We start from the raw sequence: 22,911 nt of genomic DNA, 5'->3' as shown, positions 1-22,911 counted from the left end.
TGATCCTTTCCAGCCCTATTTATTTGCCCTCTAACAGGCAGTGGTGACTGCTCCTCCTCTACCAGGAGCTTGGCCAGGGACATCTTGAGCTACGAAGCAGAGACAGACCCAGCTGCCAACATCTGCATCTATTTCCTGGCATTAACTCCTGGTGTGGCCTCCCAGGTCCTTGCCGGCACTGCTGCAAACCCCAAACCCCAGGTCTCCACTCAGCACCTCCGTCCAGTGCTGATTTATTCTTTTAACAAGGTTAGAACCCCTGGTATCCATTCAGTTTCTGCCTCTCCACGTACAGCACTATCCAGTTTAACCCCAAAACATCTTCCCTGAATGAATATTCAATCACACAGAGCTCTGATGGGAAGGGACTGCATGAAAAAAAGAAAATGGTTTGATTAATTTTGCCCCCTCTTCTCTTACAGCCAGTTTTTCCCCAGCTCATTTGGGGTTTCTCAGGCCTTTTCTGCCTCAGCAGACACCACCAGAAAGCCAGACACACTGTGACCTTCACTCTCTCTCAGCCCGCGGCTTTATTTCCTAATTGTTTAGGGTATTTATTTTCTGTCCCCATTTGCAAAGGTGCTTAAGCATTTGAGCAGGGCTGAAATACCCAAGCAGTCTGTAACCTTGCTTTCAGCTTACTGCTCCAGGTACCCCAGGACCCATCTGGGATGGCAGCTCTCGGGGGTGGTCAAGTTCCAATTAATAAATTGCATTAATTTATAATTGCAAAAAACTAATGGGCATCATGGTGTGACCCAGCGCCCAAGATGCAATGGCAGTTTTGCCAACTTGGTTTATCTCTGTCAAGCCAAACACCGGGTACCATTTCTCAGCACTAACTCCTTGGACTGGACAGGTTTTTCTCCCTTTGCCTTTTTCACTTTAAACTGTAAAGATCATGGATGCTGGCTTCAAAAGATGGGTTAACTTTTTAAAAATTTTCATTAGGGATATTAAGTGATTCTTCCCAGGATAGTCATTGGGTGACATTTTAATTTTGATTTTTTTGGTGAATCAAACAGCGCCTTCAGCAGATTTATTGTTTGGTGAATGGCATAGCCATGGCGCGTGTCAGACCTGTAAAATAATGGGTAGGGGATTGTTGTTAATCGGAATTTATTACGCTACATAAAGGCATATTTACAGTCCCACCAGGGGACTATTAATTTGTTTGGGGATAAACAATTAATCTCCCTGGGAGTGGGAGCAGAAAATCTGACACGGTTTTATGTCTTTCCCATCGTGGCAGAGGCAGGGTAGCTCACAGCCCCGGGCTGCTGGGCCCCCCCGGGGGGTCTCCCCTGGCGTGGACGTGGGTCTGCAATGCCTGGGGAGAGGCAGCCCACTGGGCAGCAAGGTTCTGCTTCTCCCTGGCCGGTTTTGCACTGGGAGCTGTGCTCTCTGCTGTGATGAATGGGCTTTTTTCCTGCCCCGGCCTGAGCTGGGCTCTTACAGATGACCTCGATCCATCCTGTTTATTTCCTCCCCCCGCCATCTATTTTTGGGTTTCAGCCTTTGCATCCTGTTTCCTGCATCCTCTCCTTTCCGCTCAAGATGCAACAGGCACGAACAGGGAGGAGAGAGGGAGGTGCTGGGCAGTTGGAAGGAGAGGGGTTTTAGCTGCTACTGTTTGGTACCTTTGCTCCATGGACTTCTTCAAACTTAAACCTTATTATTTTTCTTCAGAAGCGGCTGTTTGACCTGCAGGTGCAACTCAAGTACAGGGCAGGAGCACTTGGGATAATTCCCAGCCAAGGCCCTGGAAAGGTTACAACAAAAGCAAAATTTCTGGTTTACGAGAGCATATCCAGTGTTTTGGCAGGTAATGCCAAGGTGTTAGGGAAAGAAGTTCACCCCTTGTGTTCAAGCAGCTCTGGCCACGGTGTATCAGCATCATGTGGGAGCCAGACTAGGACTGCCGGCTTGCAGCAGGGTCTCTTGCAACCTGCCCTGAAGCGCCCTGTGCCTTTTCCTATTGCCACCTATTCTGGGGCAGCTGCGTCACCACCGTCCCTTGAGCCCTGCAGCAAAACCGCTCAGCTGCATCCCCCCTCCTGCCCCCAGAGCTGCCCGGAGGCCATTTGGTGACTCAGCGTCCCCGTCCCACATGGCAGAAAAACTTCACCATTTACCTACGCCTCTTGCCCACAGGAATTTTAACATATTTATTCAAAATGAGACCTTATTACCTTTGCCAAGGCCTGGTTGATATTTGGTTGGTTTTTGGCCACCACTGTGCACGTCAAGGTGCTGCCAGCCCTGGGACCCCACAGTCTTGCTGCCGCCCGTATGAACCCTGATGGCAGGACCCGAACCAGACCCAGCTCTTCTTTCAGTGTAACGCTCACCTTTTTTTTTGGTGTTATGTCCTGAAAAACATCTTTTCACCTTTCTGTGGGTGCAAAGGTTGTTTCCAGAAGGAGCTAGGAGTTTTTAGGGGATTTGCGCTACCATAATTAAGAACCACCTAGATCATTAAAAATAATATGCTTCACATGAGAGAGGAACAAGTCTGCTTCACAAGACCCCTTTCTGCTGAAAAATTCATCGCTCTAAATAATTAATGGTCCTCACAAAGGAAGATGGCTTTGCATGTTGCCGGGTGGAAGGTGAAATTCAGATGCTGGGTGGAGAAATCCTCCTTTTTTTTTAATAAGTCCATATTTCCTCACCATGCTGCTGCCCTGGGAGCGATGGGGAGCAAGGCCTGAGGCTGCTCTCCCCGTGGGGTCCCACGCTGGGAGGGTGTCCGCGCGATGGGGTCACCCATCCCACCCCAAACCCTGTGGGTGCCTCAGATGGGACAAGGGGCTGGTCCCCACCGGGGGTGTCCCAATCTTGTCTATTTTGCCCTGAAACAGCACGTGTCTCTTTGGGTCTTGGTGGGTTGGAAGGCAGCGGAGAGGAGCAGCTACCCCTGGTGCCACAGTCCCTGCCGAAACAGCCTTTCTGTTTCTTTCGGTAGCTGTTTGCTCTGCCGTGCCTTTTACATTGCACATCAGGAATTAATTTATTTCCAGGACAGTGTTTGCATTGCTTGTGCGGTGTATAAATGGGCTATAAATAAGATGCTGGTTTCTAATCACTGCACAGCACCGGGGGAAGCGCTTGCACCAGGGTGTTGGGACAGTGTCCCTGCTCCCCTGGCCCATCCCTCACCAGCACCCGCGTGTCCCTTCTTGGAGCGGCAGCAGCTCCTGGGCAGGACCCTGCAGGCAGCGGCTCTGCCACCATGGCACCAGCCAGTCCAGCTGCTAAAAACCAGCTCAGCAGTAAATAATACAGGTAGAAATAGGGCAGTGCCCGTGGGGCAGCACTGCTAGTGTTGGAGGGTTTTTTTAGCTCTTGGACCCCCCCATAGCCATCGCAGGGTAAACCCAATTCCTCTTCCTCCCCTCCAGCCTGCCCCTGGTTCCTGCAGCATAACTTGCATTTAGCAGATTATTTACTCCTGATTTGTGATCTCTTTGGTGAGGGGGGGGGCAAATGAAAACATGTATTGGATTTGTTCCTATAGTAACCATGGTTGCCCAAAAGCCCAAATCTAGGGAGAAGAGTAAAAAAGGAAAATTGTGTATTTCTAACCAGAGCATCTCAGCAGGACGAGAAGGCTGGACAAGAGCAGGTGGAAGTGGGACCTGAGCTCCTTACAGCAGCTCCTGCACAGGTTATGAAAATGAGGCTCATTAGGAAGATGGGGACAAGACCTGTCTTACAGCTGTACTGCTTTAGAGAGCCAAGAGGCGGACATTACTGCAGGGTGACTCACCAAAGCCAGAAGCGTTTCGTGGAATTCGCCATGAAATGCTGTGAAATGACAGAGCTTTGACGTGGCTGCCACAATGCCGGGACTGAGGTGCCCTCACGCTGTTTGAACACTGCCATGAGCTGGGTGCTGGAGGAGGAGGCACCCGTCCACACCGTGCCCCTGCCTGGGCTGGCACGTGTCCCCACCGGTACAGGGACCACCTTGCTGCCAGTGCCATCCCGTTGGCAGAGGTGGAAATGTCACCTGCAATGGGGACAGAAACAGCAACATTGCAGCAATCAGGTGCCCATACCCAAGGGCAAGCTGGTTTTGCCATAAATTTCCCCAGTTTTAGATGATGATGCAGTTTGCATTTTACTGCCAGAATATTAAATAGGAAAACTGCTTCCACCCCAGCCAGTTTTGTTACAAAAGAGGCTAAAACAAAGCCATGGGCACTGCAGGGCAAGGCTGGTGGGGCTGCTGGAGGTGAGCAGGGTTAGGGGGTGGGAGCAGCCTGCGCGTCGGCAGAGGTTGGCTGCAGTGAAACCTCTGCAGCAGCGGGTTCCCCGCCTCAGAGCATCATTGGCAAAATACTTTCTAATTGCCAGGCTTGCCTGTATCAAGAGAGACGTTTCAGCTCTCAGTGGAGGCACTGCCACACGTCGTAGGCATCTAATGGCACTTGTATTAGTGACGTAGCCCTTCATGCATGTAATACATTTGCTATTATCACCGTAGCCCGAATACTAATAAGCCTGGGACCAGGTGATGGGTGAACTGTGGGCTCAAGACTTAACAGTGAATTTAAGCTACCGAAGGTGGAAGGGAAAAGGTGGGAGAAGCCACCCACAACGGGCTTCTCACTTCAAGAGGGGGAATCCGTGGGGAGGTGTCGCGGGGACGGTGGCGGGGGATCACCTCGCTGACAGCCCTGCGTGTCCTTTCAGACGAGCGCCGTGCTGTGTGCGGGTGGCTGTGTCCTGCTGGCCCTCAGCTCGCTGCTGGCCATCGTCGCCGTCCTGCTGCCCGGCGGAGCCTGCGAGAGGCGAGTCTGCACCCTGGCTGGCTACATGCAGACAGCGGCAGGCAAGTGGCGGGGACTTTGCTCTTTGGGGTGGAAGGATGGGGTTTCCCCAGGGTTCTGCGCAGCCATTCACAGCGTCCTGGATCTCAGCAGCAAGAGGTGCTTGCAAACCCTAAGGAATGCTGGGAGAAAAGAGCAGCTCTTTGCTTTAGCAATTGCCCCCTGCATCCATGCCTATAAAAATCTATCGAAAATCATCTCCACCAAATAGGCAGGTCCTGCTCACACTCCTGTGTCGGGCAGGGGACCATGGTGAGCAGTGGAGACCAGGCTCCCTGCTGGCAGGGTGCTGCTGCACTTCATGGGGTCTGGTAGATGCTTTCTGTGAAGTTTGTAGTCTCATTTGGGCAATCTTTGCAGTTAAACCTCTGGAGGGATTTCCCTCTCTGACCTTTACACCTAAGACAGGCTGTTGCCCACCCTGTCCTGCATCTCCCCCTGCCTTCCCCAGGCAGCCTGCTTGATGCTGCATTCATTTATATTTCCACTGCAATTGCTTATACTTCTGCCTTTGAGAAGTGCTAATGCAGAGGGGAGCAGGCAGACAGTGGGGGGGGGGAGGTCTGTCCCTGTCCTGTGCTCCCTGTGGAGGGACAAACCCCACCCAAGACTGGTTTCCACTGTGGGGAGCCATGTCTCCAGGAGCTGAAGTGTTGGACTAAACAACCCCAACTGGACACGAGCCACAACAGGAGATTAAACTGCCCATTCGTGTCTGTGCCTGAGAATAAACTCCTTTCCTTGGAGAAACCCTCAGGGCCAGCCAGGCGTCGTTATCTGCCTGGCAGCATTCAAGCAGCTTTTGGGGGAAATCCTGTTACATGCTTTCCTCACCAGGGCTCATCCCGCAGGAGCCAGTTTGGGAACAGATGGAGGGGCCTGGCCTGTTAGCCATGGCTGCTGCTGCTCAGCCAGGCTGTGGGTCCACAGAGGCAGCTGCTCCTGCCTGTGCCCCAGTGCTAGTGACTGATGCATCCCTTGGAGGCCACAATTTGGGAATTCCTGTCACCCCTCTATGCTGGCTGGTGGCTGCGGCCAACGGGTCCCCTGGGTGCAGGGCAGAGGCTGGAGGAGCCCTATGCCAGCAGGTCTCAGCCCCAGCGCGAGGATGACGTGGGTCACTGGGAGGTGGCTCGGGGTGGCCTTGCCAGTGGTCAGCCATGGAAGGGATAAGTGGGATGGAAAGGGTTAACCCTGCATTACCTTGGCCCAGGCGATGGCACATCCCTGCTGCCTCTGGCTCTGCAAGGAGACAAGCAGGTACAAAGCAAGGGATTAGGAAGAGTCCCTGGAAAGGAAACAGACTGTGGCAGATAAATACAAATGAGGCGCTCCGAGGGGTTTTGGTAATATTGAACAGGCTGTAAATAAACTGTAGGCTCTAAGCGTTATTGACAAATGAAAATTTACTGGGTACGTTCGAGCAAGCTAATGGGTTGCTTTAAACCCTCGCAGTGCATTGCTAAGCATTTTGTATTGCGCTTTTTAATTTTGGTTCACTGTGGATTAATTCCCATTCAGAGCCAGGCAGCCCTGAGTCAACAGAATTAAATGGTTTAATGTATTTGGATTCAGAAATGCTGTGTGTGTCCCCCCCCCCCGCCCATTTCTCTCCCTGTTCCCCCCACTCCCCAGGAAGCTCTTCATTAGAAATCAGCTGTAGCCAGGTGGCAGTGAAACTCCTCCCCCAAAATCACATTATCTCATAGAAAAAAAGCAGGGATTTTAGGGTAGATGAGTTTATATGGGAGAGAAGGAAAACCGAGCAAGCCCATGAGGTTTGGTAGAGCAGCTTTCTGATGGGGGAGGGTGGCAAGTCTGCCCTATAAACCCACCATGAGATGCTGGTGGAGCAGTGGGATGGAGGAGAGGGCCACATTTCTCCCAAACCCCAGATTTCCCTGAAGCACAGCAGGTCCCACAGGCACCTTCCCTCTGCCTGCCCTGACATTTTCCCCCTGAAATCCAAATTTTGTTCCTGTTTTCGCATCCCACAAAAACAACTCGAGGTATTTTGCAGAGCACCAAAGGCATGAGTAAATAAACTTAATACTGTAAAACATTGAATCAGGCCATCTAATTTCCTAATAAAGAGCCAGGTGCATGAAACATGCCATAAAGTGCACGAGCAGAGGTACTGGCAGAGCCAGAATCAGTCCCCACAGGCTCTGCTTTGTATCAGACAGATGCCCCCAGCCACAGTCATGTAAATCCAGCAGAGGCTGAGCCGAACCAAACAAGACCCAGTTCTGAGAGCAGACCCACAAGAGGCAGTCAGGCTCAACTTATGTCTTTAACACTTTCCTACTATTTTTTTAGAGAACCAAGCTGGGCCTTTCCCAGCCCCAGAAGGAAGGCAGATAAAAACCTCATGCAGATAGAGCAGAGCGTTAATTGCAGACACAGACATACCATCAGGGTTCAGAGCTGGGCTAATTGCCACCATACATTGAACACATGATTCCTGATCCCTGGCATCCACCCCTTAGAAAAAAACCCCTGACATATCCACCGATGACAAGAGGATGATCCCTAATGAAAGAATAAATGAGCAGCAGAGCAACAGGGAGAGGGGGAAGGATAAAAGACAGAACATTTCCTCAGCTCTGACACCCTACAAGCAAAGTCAAAGCTGTCCCTGAAGGATTAGAGATGAGGCTCACTCCCTAAGCATTGTACTAAAATTAAATTTTTTAGTGGTAACTAAAATTAAATTTCTGCTGTGATGCCTCCTTCCAAACCTGCATAGCAGCACCTCCAGAGAGGCTGGGGCAGCCAAGCTGGCCCCATTTATGTGTGGGTCAGGGGGGCCACCCTAATACCCAGCTGCAGCCCATCGATGCTGATGGAGAGGGACCCTGGGGCTGACCCCAGGGACAGGGAGTGCGAATGGGTGCACAGCTGAAATCCTGCCACAGTCATTTTTCAGCAAAACTTCTTTTGCTGGCATTTTAAAAATAGGAGATCATTCCAGGGAGAAATGTCTCTTGCCGTATGGGGCTGTAACGGGTAGGGGATGTTCTCCAGGGCTGGCTGTGCCTGTACAACCTCTCCGGTGGCTTCCAGGTGCTGCACCAGGGGTTTGTGGTTTATAGCTGGACATGACAGTTTATCTCTGCAAAGCTCTCAGACCAGTTTCTGAGTGACTGCCAGCGGCGCAGCTGCTGGAAGGAGCACAGGGCCATCACAGTGTCTCACCACCAGCTTCACCCACGGGCACCTGTCAGTGATGCCCTGGGGAGCCTCGAGGCCTCACTCTGAGCTGTCGCAGCCCACACAGTCCCCAGCAGCATCGTGGCATTAGAGGAGTGTCCCGAAGACTGGGGGTGCTGAGAGCCAAAGCAGCCTCCGCCAGGTCTCCAGCACGGACTGTGTCTGCTCCCCGGCGCAGGAGCATCTGCATTCCCATGGGAAGGGCCTTTCCCAGGGAGTGAGGTTGCTACCAGTGGAGACAGATTACCACCAAAGCTGAGTAAACCCCATCAAACAGCAAATCCGGGCAGCTTTCTGCTTTTGGGGCTGGTGGGACTAAGGGAAGGAGTATGGGTCTTCTGTTGGATCAAGCTGCTGGCGACCGTGCTCTGGCACCAGAGCAGACTGCATGTGCTGCTTAGGAAAGGCAACAAGCCTTTGCAGGCAGGCAGCAGGGACTAGCAGCCCCCCTCCACGGCTCCTTTTGCTACCTTAAAAGCTTCAATAAAAACCAGGATTGTGTTGCTCTTTGGAAGCTTTTCGCCATGTGTTTTTCAGGCAAAGGGCTCTTGCTTTGCTGGCGAGTGGGTAGTAACCGGATGCACCCGCGGCCGCCCCGTGGCTGCCGATCCTTGAGAAGTGTCAGTGTGAGGTTAATGGTCAGACTGGGTGATCTTCAAGGTCTTTTCCGGCCTAGATGATTCTGTGATCCTTGCCCTGATCTCTGCAATGGGCCTGTGAGGCGGCCTGAAGGGAGGAGGCTGCAGGGCTTTGCACCTCAGTGAGGGCACAGGCACAGCTGAGCATAAGGGAAGCCTTTGGGGGAGTTTTGCTTTCACCCCATGCCGCTCTCTGTCTAATCCTACCACCATCAACTCACTGCTCAAGACAAACCCAGTGCTCAGGGCAAATGATCCTGATTTGCCTGTGCCTTTCTATGCTCTTTTGGTTTCAAAAGGCAATTTCCCAGCATCGCTATGACAGAATCAGAACAGTCATAAGACTCCAGCAAGACAGGCAGAAACCCCCAGTTATGCAATTCCCTTACTTGGCTGTGCTTTAATCCCAGATTTCATGGTACTCCCAAGAGCTTCTTCCTGCAAAATTTGATTGCATTCTGCAGCCAAGATTCCTCTTGCTGGCAGAAGCATGGTGGCATCACAGAGATGGCCTCGGCTTTTGGTTAATTAAAGCAGCAAAGCAAAATGCGGGAGACCTTGTGCTTTTTGAAGTAGCCTGTGATTAGTTAAGACACTGATCATCAGGTAAGAACACATAAAGAGGGAGAATTGTTAATTTTCAGATCAGTGCGAATCTTTCAAACGCATTGCGTCCCAAGGACTGAAAAGCAACCCAGATTAAAATGGGCTGTGCTGTTCCCAAGGGAGTGCTGTGGGATGGTGGGAGGTTTGCCCTGTGCCTGGGGGCAGCACGGACGTGGCCATGGGGCCAGGAGGCTCTCACAATGCCTGTGTTATTTAGAAAGGCAGCGTGTGGTCACTGCCCCCATTGTGCCTCCTGTGCCGCCCTGCATCTCAGCCCACCTTTGGGATCGATGGTGCCCTGTTCTTCCCAGCTTGTGCAGGCTCTGAATGGCAAACAGCACCGTCATCCACGTCTGTATTGATTCCTCAGACTAATATCGATCAGCCTGGTGACATATAGGTAATGTGTAATTAGTAACTTAGATAAAAATAGCACCAAGAGGGTGTACAACCAAGCTGCCTGGGTACTCCGACCTTTCCTTGCATCTCCATGGTGGTGGCAAATAGAGGGGTCATAGCTACCTGCTATTAAAAACGCTGCAAAAGGCTCCCCTTCTCTGCTGTCATCACTACTGTGTGAGGTGGTTTTGGGGTGCTGCCTGATAGGGTTTCTGATGACCGGGCACCAGTGGAACTGTTGCCATCACTCAGGAAAGAGCCACTCCTCTTGCCTCCCTGTGTTTTGCTCTGTAGTTTGAGTGGTGCATTTTTAGGGCGAAAAGATGCTGTGAGCTGACAGAGCTTCACATATGTCAGCACGCATGGCCAGTCTGCACCCGCAGCAGTTGCCTGTGAGGTCTTAGATCCCTCCTGTCCTGCCCTCACTAAGAAGTCACGACTGAAATACTGGCCTGGGGAAGGAATTCTGCCAAATATCACCTTCCAGTGCACTAAAGAACTTGTGGCACCAGCAGCTCTTGGGGATGCTGGAGCACAATGACCAAGGACGTTGTAGGGGCCACTGGACAGTGGGGACATGCCCACTGCTGCCGGGGTGCAGGCAGCGTCACAGCACAGCCCCTGCAGCACTTCTCTGAGGAGACATAAACAGAGCAGACACCTGCCCAAGGCAGGGGACAGTTTGGGGTTGGGTGGCCAACGCTGTGACGGACACTAAAAATGTTCAGGAATGGCCAAGGAGATGAGGGTCTGAGCCAGTCCCAGGCCGTGCAGCCTTTCCCACCCGCTCCCACACAGCCTGGGCCAGGGGCCGACCCGCAGCCGGTTTCCTGATGGGTGTTTTTGTGGCCGCAGCACCCGGGAGCCCCATCCTGTTGACGCTGAGGGTTGTTTGTCAGAAGACAGCCCTGGGATTTGGAGCAGGAACTTGGCAGTGGGGGCAGGGGGGGGAGCAGTGCCCTGTTGTCCAGGCACTGATTTGATTTAAAATCACCCAAAGCTTCTCCCATCCCTGTTTTAAGAATAGCATCTTGGCTTTTATCACAGAGCCCATGTGGTCCCTCTTCTTGTGGGGCTTGAAAAATGTGCTCAGGCCTGATGCAGTGACATTGCTGGTTGTGTTCAATCACCAGAGCAGCATTAAAAAAATGTTGCCATAAAGCTGTTTCCAGCCATTCACAAATGGTTCCCCAAAGCTGCAAGATTTGTCTAAGAAAGAGAAAAAGTGCCAAAAGTAAACGAAAACCCAGCCTTGATGCAAGGTGCTCAGGCACGACAGTAAAAAACAGCAGCATAAAACCTGAACTTGGAGATGGGTCCAGCTCCTGAGTCACAAGGGCAGCTCTTCTTTCCCCTTGTCTTTCTCTGGGAAGAGCAATGCTCCCATCACAGCTGGGAGTAATTGCATGATCCTCGTCACTGCTCAGGTCCTCATTGCCATCCTCACCCTCTCCCCTCTGCACTTCACATCTTGTCCTTGCCATAGAGACAGCGACCAACAACATGGGAAGCCCTGGTTCCTTCCCCAGTGCAAGGCTTTTCCCCCCTGCTTTCTTTAATTATTATCAGCAAAGTCGAAAAACTGCCTTTGGCACATTATTATTCAGTCAGTGAACTCACACTAATTCCTGACACAACTAATAAATATCTGACAGTAGGAGCCTGCTGCCAGGGCGCTGGAGAGGGGGCTCTGTCGCAGCCCAGCCCGAGAGGTGCTTCGCTCCAGCGCCAGTATTGCTTACGCCTGACTTATGCGTGCTCTCATTTTTTTTTTTCACTCACACAGATGCAAATCCTCTTTTGCTGCATTTTTTGCCAGTTTGCTCCAGAATTCAGCTTAGTAAAAGCTGTCACTATCCTGGGCCTTGGGCCAGCGTGTCCTGAAGCAGGGACTGTGGAGATGCTGGGCACCAGCGCCAAAGCCCACATGATGTTATTCCACCAGTCTCTGCACGATTAAGAGTTTGGTGAACTCCCATTTTAAAACCAACAGTTGACTTTTTTTCCATCTACCTTCCAACTGGGAGGTGTCACCTGGGAGGATGTTGCAGGGGAGCAAAATGAACTTGCCAGATCTGTAGATGGACAGGCATGAAAGTGGAACCACAAACACTGACTCAACTTCAGCCTTTCACTGGAGGAAATTTTTATGTCTGCTGAAACAGTAATTTCTCCATCCTCACTTCGGTGCATACATTTGAGTGACAGATTATCTTGGTCCAAGAGCCATTTTGTGATTTTACTTTCAAAACCTAAAATCTTCAGCAGAGAGCCAGACCATTAAACTTAGCAGTAAAAGGGGGGGGGGGCTGGCAGCTTTCCTAATGGCCAGGCTCTCTGCCACAGGTTAAGTGTAGATTAGCCTTCCCCAGGGTTTAAGCTCATTTCATACAAGGTGCGGAGCTGATGAAGGAGAAGGGGCCAGATCCTGGCTGCACTGTACAGCAGCTGAGCTCCACTTCACCCTTGGCGAGAGAAGCTAGGGATTCACTTCCATCTGACATTTGGACAGTTTTCTTTCTTCTGCTTAGTTCTCAAACTATGCTTTGATTTTCTCCAGGTAGAGGTTTGCCATTTGGCACAAGCCTTGGTGCCTTTGCCCTCCCTTCAGGCTGGGGATAGAGCAGTAGCAGCGTGCCTGGACTAATGCTGGGAGCAGTGTGTTTCTCAATCACCTTATTTAGAGAATAAACCAGCCATGTTATTTCACTGGTTTCTTGGAGAAGGGCAATACATTTCCAGTGGCATCAGTGACAGAAGCAATATCCTTTCATTGCTATCATTGGGAAAGAGCAGTTTTATACTGCAAGAAAGAACTAGTTCACTTGTACAAAACATATTTTCTACTTCCTTAAACCTGGGGAAATCCTTGTCATATTAATATGTGGCTGAATTGCTTCTCTTTCAACAGCTCTCCTAGGGATTTGAGTTTAGACCAGTTATAGCACTTGGATGCAGTAACAGTCCATGAAAAGTATATTTTGTAAATAATAACAGTGCCTTGTAATAAATGGGAAAAACAAATACCAAGTGCCACTGGGGCTCCAAAGCTGCTGTCGCTGAGGAAACACAAGCCAGTCCCAAGGACTGCAGCACTGTGCCAGAGCTATGTGTTTCAAATGGGAAACCCCATGCTCCAGTTTTAGAGGGAATTTGCTTCCCTCTGCCTTCTCCATTTGGTTTGCAGGCAGCTCCTTCTACAACGCAGGACATTTACTCTCATTTTAACATTTTCAAGGTACCATTGTGCAGCTCAGGGGTGCTATTGGAGGGCTCTTCAAGCCATACCTTTCCAAGCAGGCTCCTTCACATGAGTTTTTGGGGAGGGATGGCTTTGATTACAGTTCACCTTTTGTAGAGCTCAACCCTGCTTGTTGGTTGTTGCAGGAGAGAACCACTGCATGAGAGGGTCCTTCTTCCCTTGCAAGTTCCGGTTGCTGGTAGCACAGCCAGCACATCATAAACCAGATCCTGCAAAGCTTCAGAGCATCTATCATGTAATACTTATCATTAGTGGCTGCCCAGCCTGCTTTTTGCATGCCCACAGTGCTGGGAAGAAGCATGTCTCTTTATCTCCTTGCTAGGTGATTATGTGCTTCAGCTGATGTATCTCTTCATAAACAGTTTGACTTTCCCCTTTTTTCCCCCTGGCTTGGTCCATGTTTGTATCTGCTGTTGCTGGGAAGATGGAGACAGACCCTTGCAAACCCCTTCCAAGGCCACCTGAATATCCTCCCTTGCTGTGGGGAATGGAGCTCCTCGCTGAATTTCATGCATTCTGAAGCAATTGTGTAGAGGTCACATCATCTTTATCGACTCATCCATCCGGACTGAGTGTATAATGTAACGCAGATTAAAAAAACCCTCCTTATCCTCTCTGATGCTAACAGGGAGCTTGGCACTGTCATGGGCGGTTTGCTCAAGAGGTTTGCTTAAGAGAAGGATGCATGCATTTCAGGGAGCTTTGGTAAACCCCAGTGTCCAGCCCTCTCTGTCTGTCAATGTTGGAAGTTTCTGGCCTGTTACGGTGTGCTAAACCAATATTAGCAGCATGGGAGACAGTCTCTGGCTTTGGTGTCAGGCTTAAATGTTTGTTGGGCTGGTTGGATCCTGGCTGTAATTTAAATGGCATCTAACTCGGGGACAAGGACCTGTGAGGACACAGAGTAGGGCAGTATATAGCGATGAGAGCAGCACGTACACCTGTCTGCCAGCAGCAACAGGCTGCCCCGAAACCTGAAGGTTGGTATCAGTTTAGGGTGAAGCAGTGAGCCCCCAGATGCCTCAAAATCCGTTTTCCTGAGATTAGATGAAGTTCATGCTATCTGTAGATCCACCTGGGAAGTCATTGCAGGGCCTTGCTTTTGCTGTACAGAGGAGATGTGATGGCCTAGCCTTGGCGAGCCAGGAGATAAATCTGGGCTGCAGCTGCTCACTGTCCTTTGTGTCGCAAATTGCTCAGGCAGTTAAAAACATCTGTGTTCATGCATCAGCCAGTCCTGCTTTAAGAGAAGGCATGTGCAAAGACAGGATTTCCCTGAGAAAGGAGCTATGAAGGTGTGACAAAATGGGTCTTTCCAACACCTACAGCCCCAGCTGACTGGCAGGGTCCTGGATGCCTGGGTCAGACCCTTCAGTGGGATGTGGGGTGTTTGAGTCCCGCTTTGCTCTAGAGGAGCATTTGGCTTCAGTCTCCTGAAAAACTGGCAGGCGGTGCTGGGTGAGCTAGGGAGGCAGCCCTGAGAGCGGACGTGTGAGCGGTGGCTCTGGGCCAGATCCCACTTCCTTTTTGATAGTCTGATAATGCAGGTAGTCTGGCAGAGGTCTCCGTCCTTGTGTGGGCACGTAGCACAGCTCCCAAGTGAGCGCTGGTTCGGAAATGTTTTGCTCTGCCTTCCCGTCTGAATCTATGCTGAGTCGTATTTCTTTGCTGGTAAGAAACAGATCTGCTAGGAGGAGAAATTTACCCCGCACTGAGTGTAAACACAGATGGAAACATGGTGAAGCCCTTTTCAAAGTCAAGGGAATAAATCTGTTTAGAAGACTGAACATCTGGGGCAGTGAAAGAGCAGGTGGAGAACTAACCCAGGAAAGGACAGTGGTGCTATGGGATGGCTGTCTGGGGAGAGGGCACAAATGTAGGATAGTGGAGGTATCTAAAGTGGGGAAATTACCCCAAAGAGCAACAGAAGGCTCCAGAAAGGTTACATTTTTGGATCTTTTCTAAAGACTCCTTTAAGTTTTTTGAGTCCAGTGAGTTGCGTCCCAGGCACTTTAGATGGAGCAAGTTGGTAGGCTTTTCCCCTGAGCTACCCTCACCTGACCTTTCTAAGGCAGCACGCGAGGGATGTAGCCCCATGTCTCCTCCAGCTGCTGGGATGAGCAGGATTTTGCTCCCTGGTTGGGCAGCAATCGCTGTGCTGAAGCTGCTCTGTGCATTGCCCTGGAAGGGCAGACCTGGCACGTTCACACCACTGGGAATCAGCTTCACACTGATGGTTTGGTCAGCTCTTCTGGTCCAAGCCCACACATTTTCTATGCTCCACAGTAAGAGCACTCCTGGACAAAGGCCTTGGCCCTGCAGGGCTTTATTCACTTGCCTAACCAAAATGCTAAAAGCATGGATAAACCTTGGATGGCTGAGGAAATGTTAAATCATGTTTCCCTCCCAGCCGTAACCTTGGCAGAAGCATGGCTCTGGCTGCTAAAGCCCATAAAATGAACAGCCCCTGTTGCTCCTCATAGGGGTATAAAAATATAATTACTTGAAGAGTGACTTACGATTCAGTGAAATAAGGATCTTCTCCTTTTTTGATTGAATTACGCAGCGGTATTCCTAGAAGACTGGAAGCAGATGGCGAGCTCTGGCCAGGCGTTTAACAGCCTGAGTTACTGCGTGGAGGGTTTGGAGCCGAGCAAGAATGCAACATGCTGCTCCTGCCTTGCTGCTTGTCTTGGGTCACCATCATGGTGTATTCCCTGGGAAAGGACAGGCTGGAGGATGGGGCAGGATGGTTTGCAGCAATGGATGGAGATGTGGAGCATGTCCAGTAGCAGGGGGCTGTTTTGCAGCAGTGGCATGCAGCTCAGGTGGCAGCAAAGAAAGGCAAGAATTTCGTTTCTGCAAATCCAGTGCTGCTTTGGTCCCAGGTACAGACACTGTGCTGGCAATCCCAGTGTGTGTTGTGTCAGGACCCCGTGGACCTGGGAGGTGGCAACTGCCCTCCTGTCATGCAGGAGAGCTCCCCATCCCTCTGGGCCCAGGAGGAGGATGGAGGAAGGCAGACGGTCCCCTGGGCTGGGGTGGAACGAACGTTGCTGTATAATTTCTGCCTCGCTGCTCCTCCTGCCCCCATATATCTTGAGCACGTCAATAAAATCAAACAGACTATTAGCAGCGTGTTGTGTTCTCAGCCGTGGATGTGTGTGCTGTGCATTAGGCAGCCATGCAGCCTGCATTTTATGAAGTGGGCTGCTCAGGCTACTGCTGGGGTTGCAGCAATTATCACATCCCCTCACAGCTGGGCCATACTACAGCTTTTATGAGCTACTCTAAATCAAAGGCCCTTTCTTTTTAAAGATAAATTAACAATTCTCTCCCTTTCTTTTTTTTAATGGTTTAACAGCTAGCTGATTACTAGGTGAGACACAAATCTTGTTGCTGAGTTGTGCCTACTGCATTGTCTTTTTGATTATTTTTATCGAATAGGCAAATGTTCTTTTGGAGCTCTGAAGTCCTTAGGAGGGAGACTCATTTTCTGCTACCGTGATCTCTTTGTCGCGGGTGGGTGATGTATGAAAAGGAATTGCAAATAGCTGTTTACAGCAAGCAAAGTCACGGAACAGCCCACTTTAATTTCTGCTATCTGTCGGAGACTGTTGTTGGTGATGGTCAAAATTAATTAAGCAGGAAGGAAGAGAGCAGGGAGGCAGTATGCATCCAGTTCTGACATTGAAATATTAATGGTGAGCTAATCAAGAAAGAGTATCTATGAATATCTAATCAGCTTCCAGTTTGCATTTTTACTGATGCGGTGAACTTCTGGGCAACAGCCCTTTACAGGAGGTGTTGGGAGCAGAGGTGGGCTGCCTGCTGCCTGACCGCTCTATCTGGGGATAAACAAAGAGCTTGTGCCTGTGTCAGGGGCTGAGGCACATTTGCCTTGTGCACCTCACAGCCCCGCTGACACTGGCTGCTGCTGTGTCCTTCCCGCTGTCACCTACAGCAGCCGGGTCAGAGGGTCCAGCCCACGGCATCCCCGGTGCTGTCGTCCTTCCTCCTCAGTGCTAGAGGGCACTTGGAGGGCTCAGCTCCTCCTGGACTGAGCTGCAGCATCTGTCCACATCCAGGCCTTGAGCAAAAGCTCAAAACAGCACAGCCTTGAGCGCAGGACCTTGCCCCCTCGCTCCCTGCCCACGGAGGCAGCAGGCTGTGTTCCTGTCTTTCCTGCCAGTGCATGACTGGTGTTTCCAAGTCCAGTTTCCAAGCTATTTTGCGGGAAACAGAAGGTGATGGTTGAGCCACGGGGCCAGGGTACACTGCAGACCCCCCATGCCCAGCACCCATGCGGGTCCAATGGCCACAGCAGGGGCTCAGCCGCTTTCGCCGACCCACCACACAAGCAGGGAAAAATAGGAGGAAATGATCCCATGGCAAAGCTGGGCTGATTCTAATCAAAGTCACAAAAGTAAATGTCACCTTTGGGTGCCAGGAGGAGTCAAGCGGCATTTCTCTCTTCAACATCAGCGTAATGAGGGCTGTGGCTTTAGAGATTTGTATTGCTGTGTTTCTGCAAACAGTTCCCTCCTCTAACCTCTTGGAAATTGGATTTTGTGGGGCTGAGCAGTTTGTGTGCAGCAGATAGCAGCGCGACTGATAAGCAGAAACCTGTTTACACACTCACTCATATCTAATGCTACAATTGGGCAGAGGACTGCCTGGATTATTTTTTTTCTAATTATTTTTTTTTAACACTATCAAACATAATCCTTGTGGCTGAATGTCTTGCTGCTTAACTGGGAGAAATCTGAACTGGGCAATTTTAGCGGGTAACAAATGTGAAAATAACTTCATGTGAAGCAAAAGGATAAAGGTAATAAGTAAATTTTAAATAATAATAAGGAAGAATCGAGTGGCGATCAGTAGGGAATAGCGTACTTACACTCTCCTGTGTGAGGTGGTATTTCAAATATTGCTGTGTTAGTAGGCACTAGACACAACCCCAAATGCAGGAAGGAGAGAGTCCTGGCATGTCGCTCTGACAGCAGCAGGGACTTTCTGGGAAGGGAAAATGGAAAGCAGATGGTATCAGTTAAGAATAGGAGGAAGGTACCAGGGATGTCCAGGAAGGTGGTGGAGCGCAGTGGCTGCATCCATCCCCTGCGGTCTGCGGGTGCGTGGGCACCGCGATGCCCCGCTCCAGTTCCTGGGGGCTGATGGGGGAGTGAGCAGCAGGGATTTCTCCAGGAGGAGCGCTCTGAAACGTCCTTCTCTCTGTTGCTCCAATATAACCCAAATCTGTCAGCCTTTAGGGCTTGCTGTGAAGGTCATCTGTGAGCAAGGCTAATTATTTCAAGCAAAGCAGCAGGCTAATGCCACTAACCTGCTCCCGGGAACGGAGCTCTGCCCTGTGCCTTGGCTGTGTAGCTGCACACGAGCTGCAGGGAATTACGGATGCATGGGGGTGTTTGTTAAGCCCACAGATATAAACAGATCCCATTGGCATGTACCTTGAGCACGGAGAGGGAAACACACATTTTTCATAGCTGATTCATTCAGCTGTCATGAAAATGCTGCTCAAGCCAAAAGGTAGCGTCTCTTTTTTCCGCCATTTAATTTTCTTTAATCTGCTCTTGACATTTATTGAAAGAAGCGTTTTACGCACATCAAAGCCAAAGATTTCAAAACATCACATGAAAAAAAATTTAAGGTCAGTCCAAGGGAGGATATGGTAGGAGACATGAGATGAAAGACTCTAGTTTCTACAAGGAAGGTCTGAACAAAATGAGAGGTCACGCTGATCTGTGGTCCGAGGGCACTTTGTTTGCACCTCTGATGGTAGCTGCAAGTGGTGGGCTTTGTATGTTGTGACACCTTCAGCAATTTAAGCAAGGCTGTCCTTAATATGAACAGGTTTAAAAGTAAAAGATGCTTTGATAACATGACTTTTCAGGAGCCTCTTCATGTGAGCAAAGAGCTTCCTATGGCTCTGCCCAGTGTTGGCCCAACTTGCTTTGCCCGGGGCTGCACTCAGAGGGCTGCAGGCAGAGCTGAGCCATCCTTTGCATTCGCTCTCCGTGAGTGAGTGTTGCTGCTTCCCACATGATTAAATGAGCCAAACACTTGACAAACTGAACGAGCTGCTGAAAGGGAATCTAGTGGAGCGGCCAATCCTGCAAGATGCCTCTGGATGCGCTGAGCATCCCAAATGCCAAAACTGAAGAAAGAGAAATGTAAAAGATCCTCAGAAAACTTCTGCATTTAGTTCATTTTACATGGGTAGAGGTAACAAGCTGACACAGGTTAATTTACAGCTCAGTTGTATGCTGATTGCAAAGTACACATTTCCAGCCAGCAATCATTAGTAAATCACTTTCCCATCGGTTCTCTAGGCATATAAAAGAAATTTCTCTCTTCCTGACATTTAAAAAAAATCCTAATAAGTTATACACTCCATGACTTTATAGCATTTTTAATATTTAAAAGAAGGCTAGAATCTATAACCTCAACCTTTAACAAATGTACAGTAACGCGATAACAAATTTGCCTTGAACAGCTGCTATCTTGGTACCAACTGGCACAGAGAGGAGGGAAGTAATTGGCTTGTTTTCAGATAATTACCATAATTGTAGTGACACCATTTGGATCACATCTAACTGCGTTTCTGTTGCAAGTTGGATAATTTAATAATTGGCAGAATTTAGACTGACAGTAAAGGTAAAGTCAGCATATGGTGGGGAAATCGGCAGGCACCTCCCTGTGTTGCTGCTACAGGCTCTGCTGCTCTTGCTGTGAAGTTTAGCAAAATCTTTAGATTTCGCTGCTTTTCTTAAGCCCTGTGGCTGGTTCACATCTTTACACCTTTTCTGATGCTTGGCCTGATGAGACCACGTTTTGCACCTTTTGCACCTTTTGATTTGAAAGCAATCACTTTGGTTCAGTCCTACCCAAATTACTACTTTCTTTGTGCACGGAGTATTTTTAGCTGCCCTAGTTCTGCTGGGGGCTTGTCAGAGCTCTGCACTGAGAGTGGATTAAACCGCAGTCAGGTGCTTACAGGCAGCAGCCAAATGCCTTTCCTAGAGGTTGAACCCAGACCCTCTAGAGCAGGGCTCGTTCCCCTGCCGAGCCCTGCCAAGCTGCAGGGCCGGTGGGGAGCAGAGAGTGTCGGGCTCAGCGTGATGCACTGGAGAGAACTTGTCCCCTTTGTGTCTCCCTGTGCTTGCTGCTTGTGGCCAGCGTGAAGGGGACTCAGCACCTCCCGTGTCTCCAATCCTGACAGCTGCCCGGCCAGAGTCCCAGGAGCAGGGGGGCTGCAAGGTAAGGCCAGGAGGTGGCTGAGGCTACCAGGGAAAGGCGAGAAGGTTTTATCAGATCAGCTGGGCATTTTTGCCAGGGAGTTGCAAAATGGAGCAGAATGCTGAGCTGGTGCCTCGCAGGGTTGGTACAAGCACTGAGAGCTTTCTTGCAGTGCCCATCCATGGCCTTGCCCTGCCTCCATTTCTGCTTTGCAGCACAGAGGTGAAGACACCTGACAGCAATACTGGCAGTGCCTGCAGAGAGGTTCTGCTGGAGCTTTTCTAATCCCCAAATGAGAGAGTCTTAGGGCACATTTCTTACTTTGTGTCATGTCCCTGCTGCTCCCTGTGGCACTTCTGCTTTCCCCGGGCTGAACCCAGACACCTCTGCCAGATGACAGAGAGGTCAAGGTGGCTGTGCCAGACCTGTGGGGCAAGCAGAGTTACTGCCCACTGGGGCAAAGCAGAGTGCTTCCCACCCGTACCAGTTACTGGCAGAGCTGTGCCCTGCCACGGTTCGGGTCGAACCAGGCCCTCCATCCCACGTGTATTTTCAACGGGTCCCAAAGGGTGACGTGACTGCTGATGCACTAGCTGTAGGTCTGTGGTGCAGCCCACACCTGGGGGGTGCCCAGCTCATCACACGCTGGGGAGGACTTTGGCACAGAGCAGGCAAAGAGCTCATCTCTGTAATAAACCTGTCTGCCAAGATGAGGTTGACAGCTCCATCCCAGCCTCCGGTGCCTGGTCACACACACAACACTGGCACAGGAGGGAAGGAGGATGACTAAAAAGCAAATCCCGTCTCTATTTCCCCAGGCTCTGGGGGGGTGGTCTCTGGTGTCGCGCTGGGAAGGTTTGCGGTGCTGGGGCTACGTGCCTGGGAGCGGCTGGCTGCTCCCCACGCATCTCCCTGCCCCTCGTGCAGAAACTGCAGGGTAACCGTTTCCTTGCAGCATTCCCTCCCCCTCTGTGATTTATTGCTGCCAGGAGGCTGTGCATGTGGAGGTGGCATAAATCTCACCCAAAAGAGAGAGAAGGAGGAAATTTGCATTCACTCCCTCACTGGCATATTGAATGCAGATTTCCAGTTCACTGCTGAAACCCAGAGCAGGTCCCCGGCAGAAGGCTGAGGCACTTCCATTGGTATAAAACAGGGCCAGCACCCGGGGCTTCCATCCCTGCCAGAGGAGGCTCCCACAGCCAGCAAGGAGCAGCTCCCCCACTCAGCCCAATTATCTCTAGATTAATTTAAATCCACTCCCATTTATATTCCATGGTATCAGCCTACATAATTCTGTAGTGTTTGCAGGCTTCAAGCATTCACTGTTCTCCCCTCTACTGATCTGCCAACAACCACAAACCCTTTTAATAGCTTTTTCTCATTCAGACCTTCCGATCCTCCTAGTCATTTCTGCTGTGTCTCACCCAGCTCCCTCCAAGTTGCTTACACCCCTCTCCTCCTGTGCAATGCCTCCAAAGCACTCCCTGGGCTGCCAGGCAGTGTGCTGGAGTTAAAATCCTGCAAACTGCTACTGGAAAGGAGACTACAGAAAGCAATTAGGGAGATTATAGTCAGACCACGGTCATGCTGCTGCAATGGGTCTGGATGTCCTGTCACGAGCAGCCAGCCTGGACCAAGAGGCTTTCAAATAACAGCACCAGCAAAGAGAAAAGCCTGACAATTGTTGTCTCTGAGATTACATTTTAACTGGAAGTCCATCAGTGTTCTCCTATGTTGACAGTAAACTGGATACAAGGCAAACCAAGAAATACAAGAAAGCAAGGTGGATACAACACATTAATCAGAGGCAAAAGTTGGAGGCAGTCTGCAAACCTCTGCTTTTGCACAGGCTGATGGCTGTAAATAGCATATTGAAGCAATGGAGGAAGTAAAGAATTAATTACAGTTCTGAGACCCAATCCCACTTCCAGCCACAGGCAGCATTTATTAAGATCTCACTGAGGCGGGAAAGATTGAACAAGCGACTCAGGGGACTACAAAGGGGAAAAGAATTAATCAGTTTGTCTCAGGAGACTGGAGAAGTCAGATTAAATAAAAACTGGAAGTGAAATGAAGGGAGGAACAAGATGGTTGGAAACCTGGACCCGTTTGAAGGAAAGAGACTCTAGAGTCACAGCTGGGAGCAGTCCCAGGGGCTCTAGTCTCCCACTACAGAAGCTGGGGAGCTTTGGGGAGAAAGGCTGAAAGTTTGCCTTGACTTCTTTAATAGGTTTAGAAATGTCCCATTTAGGCCTCTTGCTTCCTTTGCCTGGCAGGAGGAGGCCACGCAAGGTGCCCCCAGTTCTCCCACTTCTGATCCTTGCTCCAGTGCATCATAAAAGTGCCCAGGTGCCCCCTGCCCCAGTGTCACTGGGACCCAAGAGCTGTTCCCCAGCCTGCCAAAATTCCCTGGTAGCCAAGGCGGGGTGGGGGGGACGACGAAGGGAAGGTGAACTCAGCTGAATGATTAGATGTCCAAATCCCCCATGTCCCACAACCAACACCCTAAAAGGAAAATCTTTGTTCCTGCCTGTTGTCAGCCCAGTGTTTTCCATCACAATAACATTCAATTATTTCTCTTCTAAAGTGTACAACATTTTCTTCCCTCTTTTGTGTCGTTGCTTTTCTGTCTGTCCCTCTGGGAAAGGTCACTGGGCTTCCACATTCCTGCTGTGTAATGAGCTGCGACAAACGC

General features: G+C 50.4%; 1 protein-coding gene across 1 annotated transcript in view; it reads left to right on the top strand.

Annotated features, from left to right (window-relative positions):
• LHFPL7 (LHFPL tetraspan subfamily member 7) overlaps nt 1–22,911 on the top strand; it is a 65,649-nt gene that overhangs the window by 6,406 nt on the left and 36,332 nt on the right. The window contains exon 2 of the mRNA XM_074889930.1: nt 4,702–4,840. Within this exon, the coding sequence (XP_074746031.1) occupies nt 4,702–4,840 (139 nt within the window). The remainder of the gene's footprint in view (nt 1–4,701; nt 4,841–22,911) is intronic.

Source organism: Strix uralensis, chromosome 20 (genome assembly GCF_047716275.1).
Source record: "Strix uralensis isolate ZFMK-TIS-50842 chromosome 20, bStrUra1, whole genome shotgun sequence".
NCBI classification, from domain to species: Eukaryota; Metazoa; Chordata; class Aves; order Strigiformes; family Strigidae; genus Strix; species Strix uralensis.
Note: the sequence above shows the minus strand (reverse complement) of the source record. Positions and strands in the feature narration are given on the sequence as shown.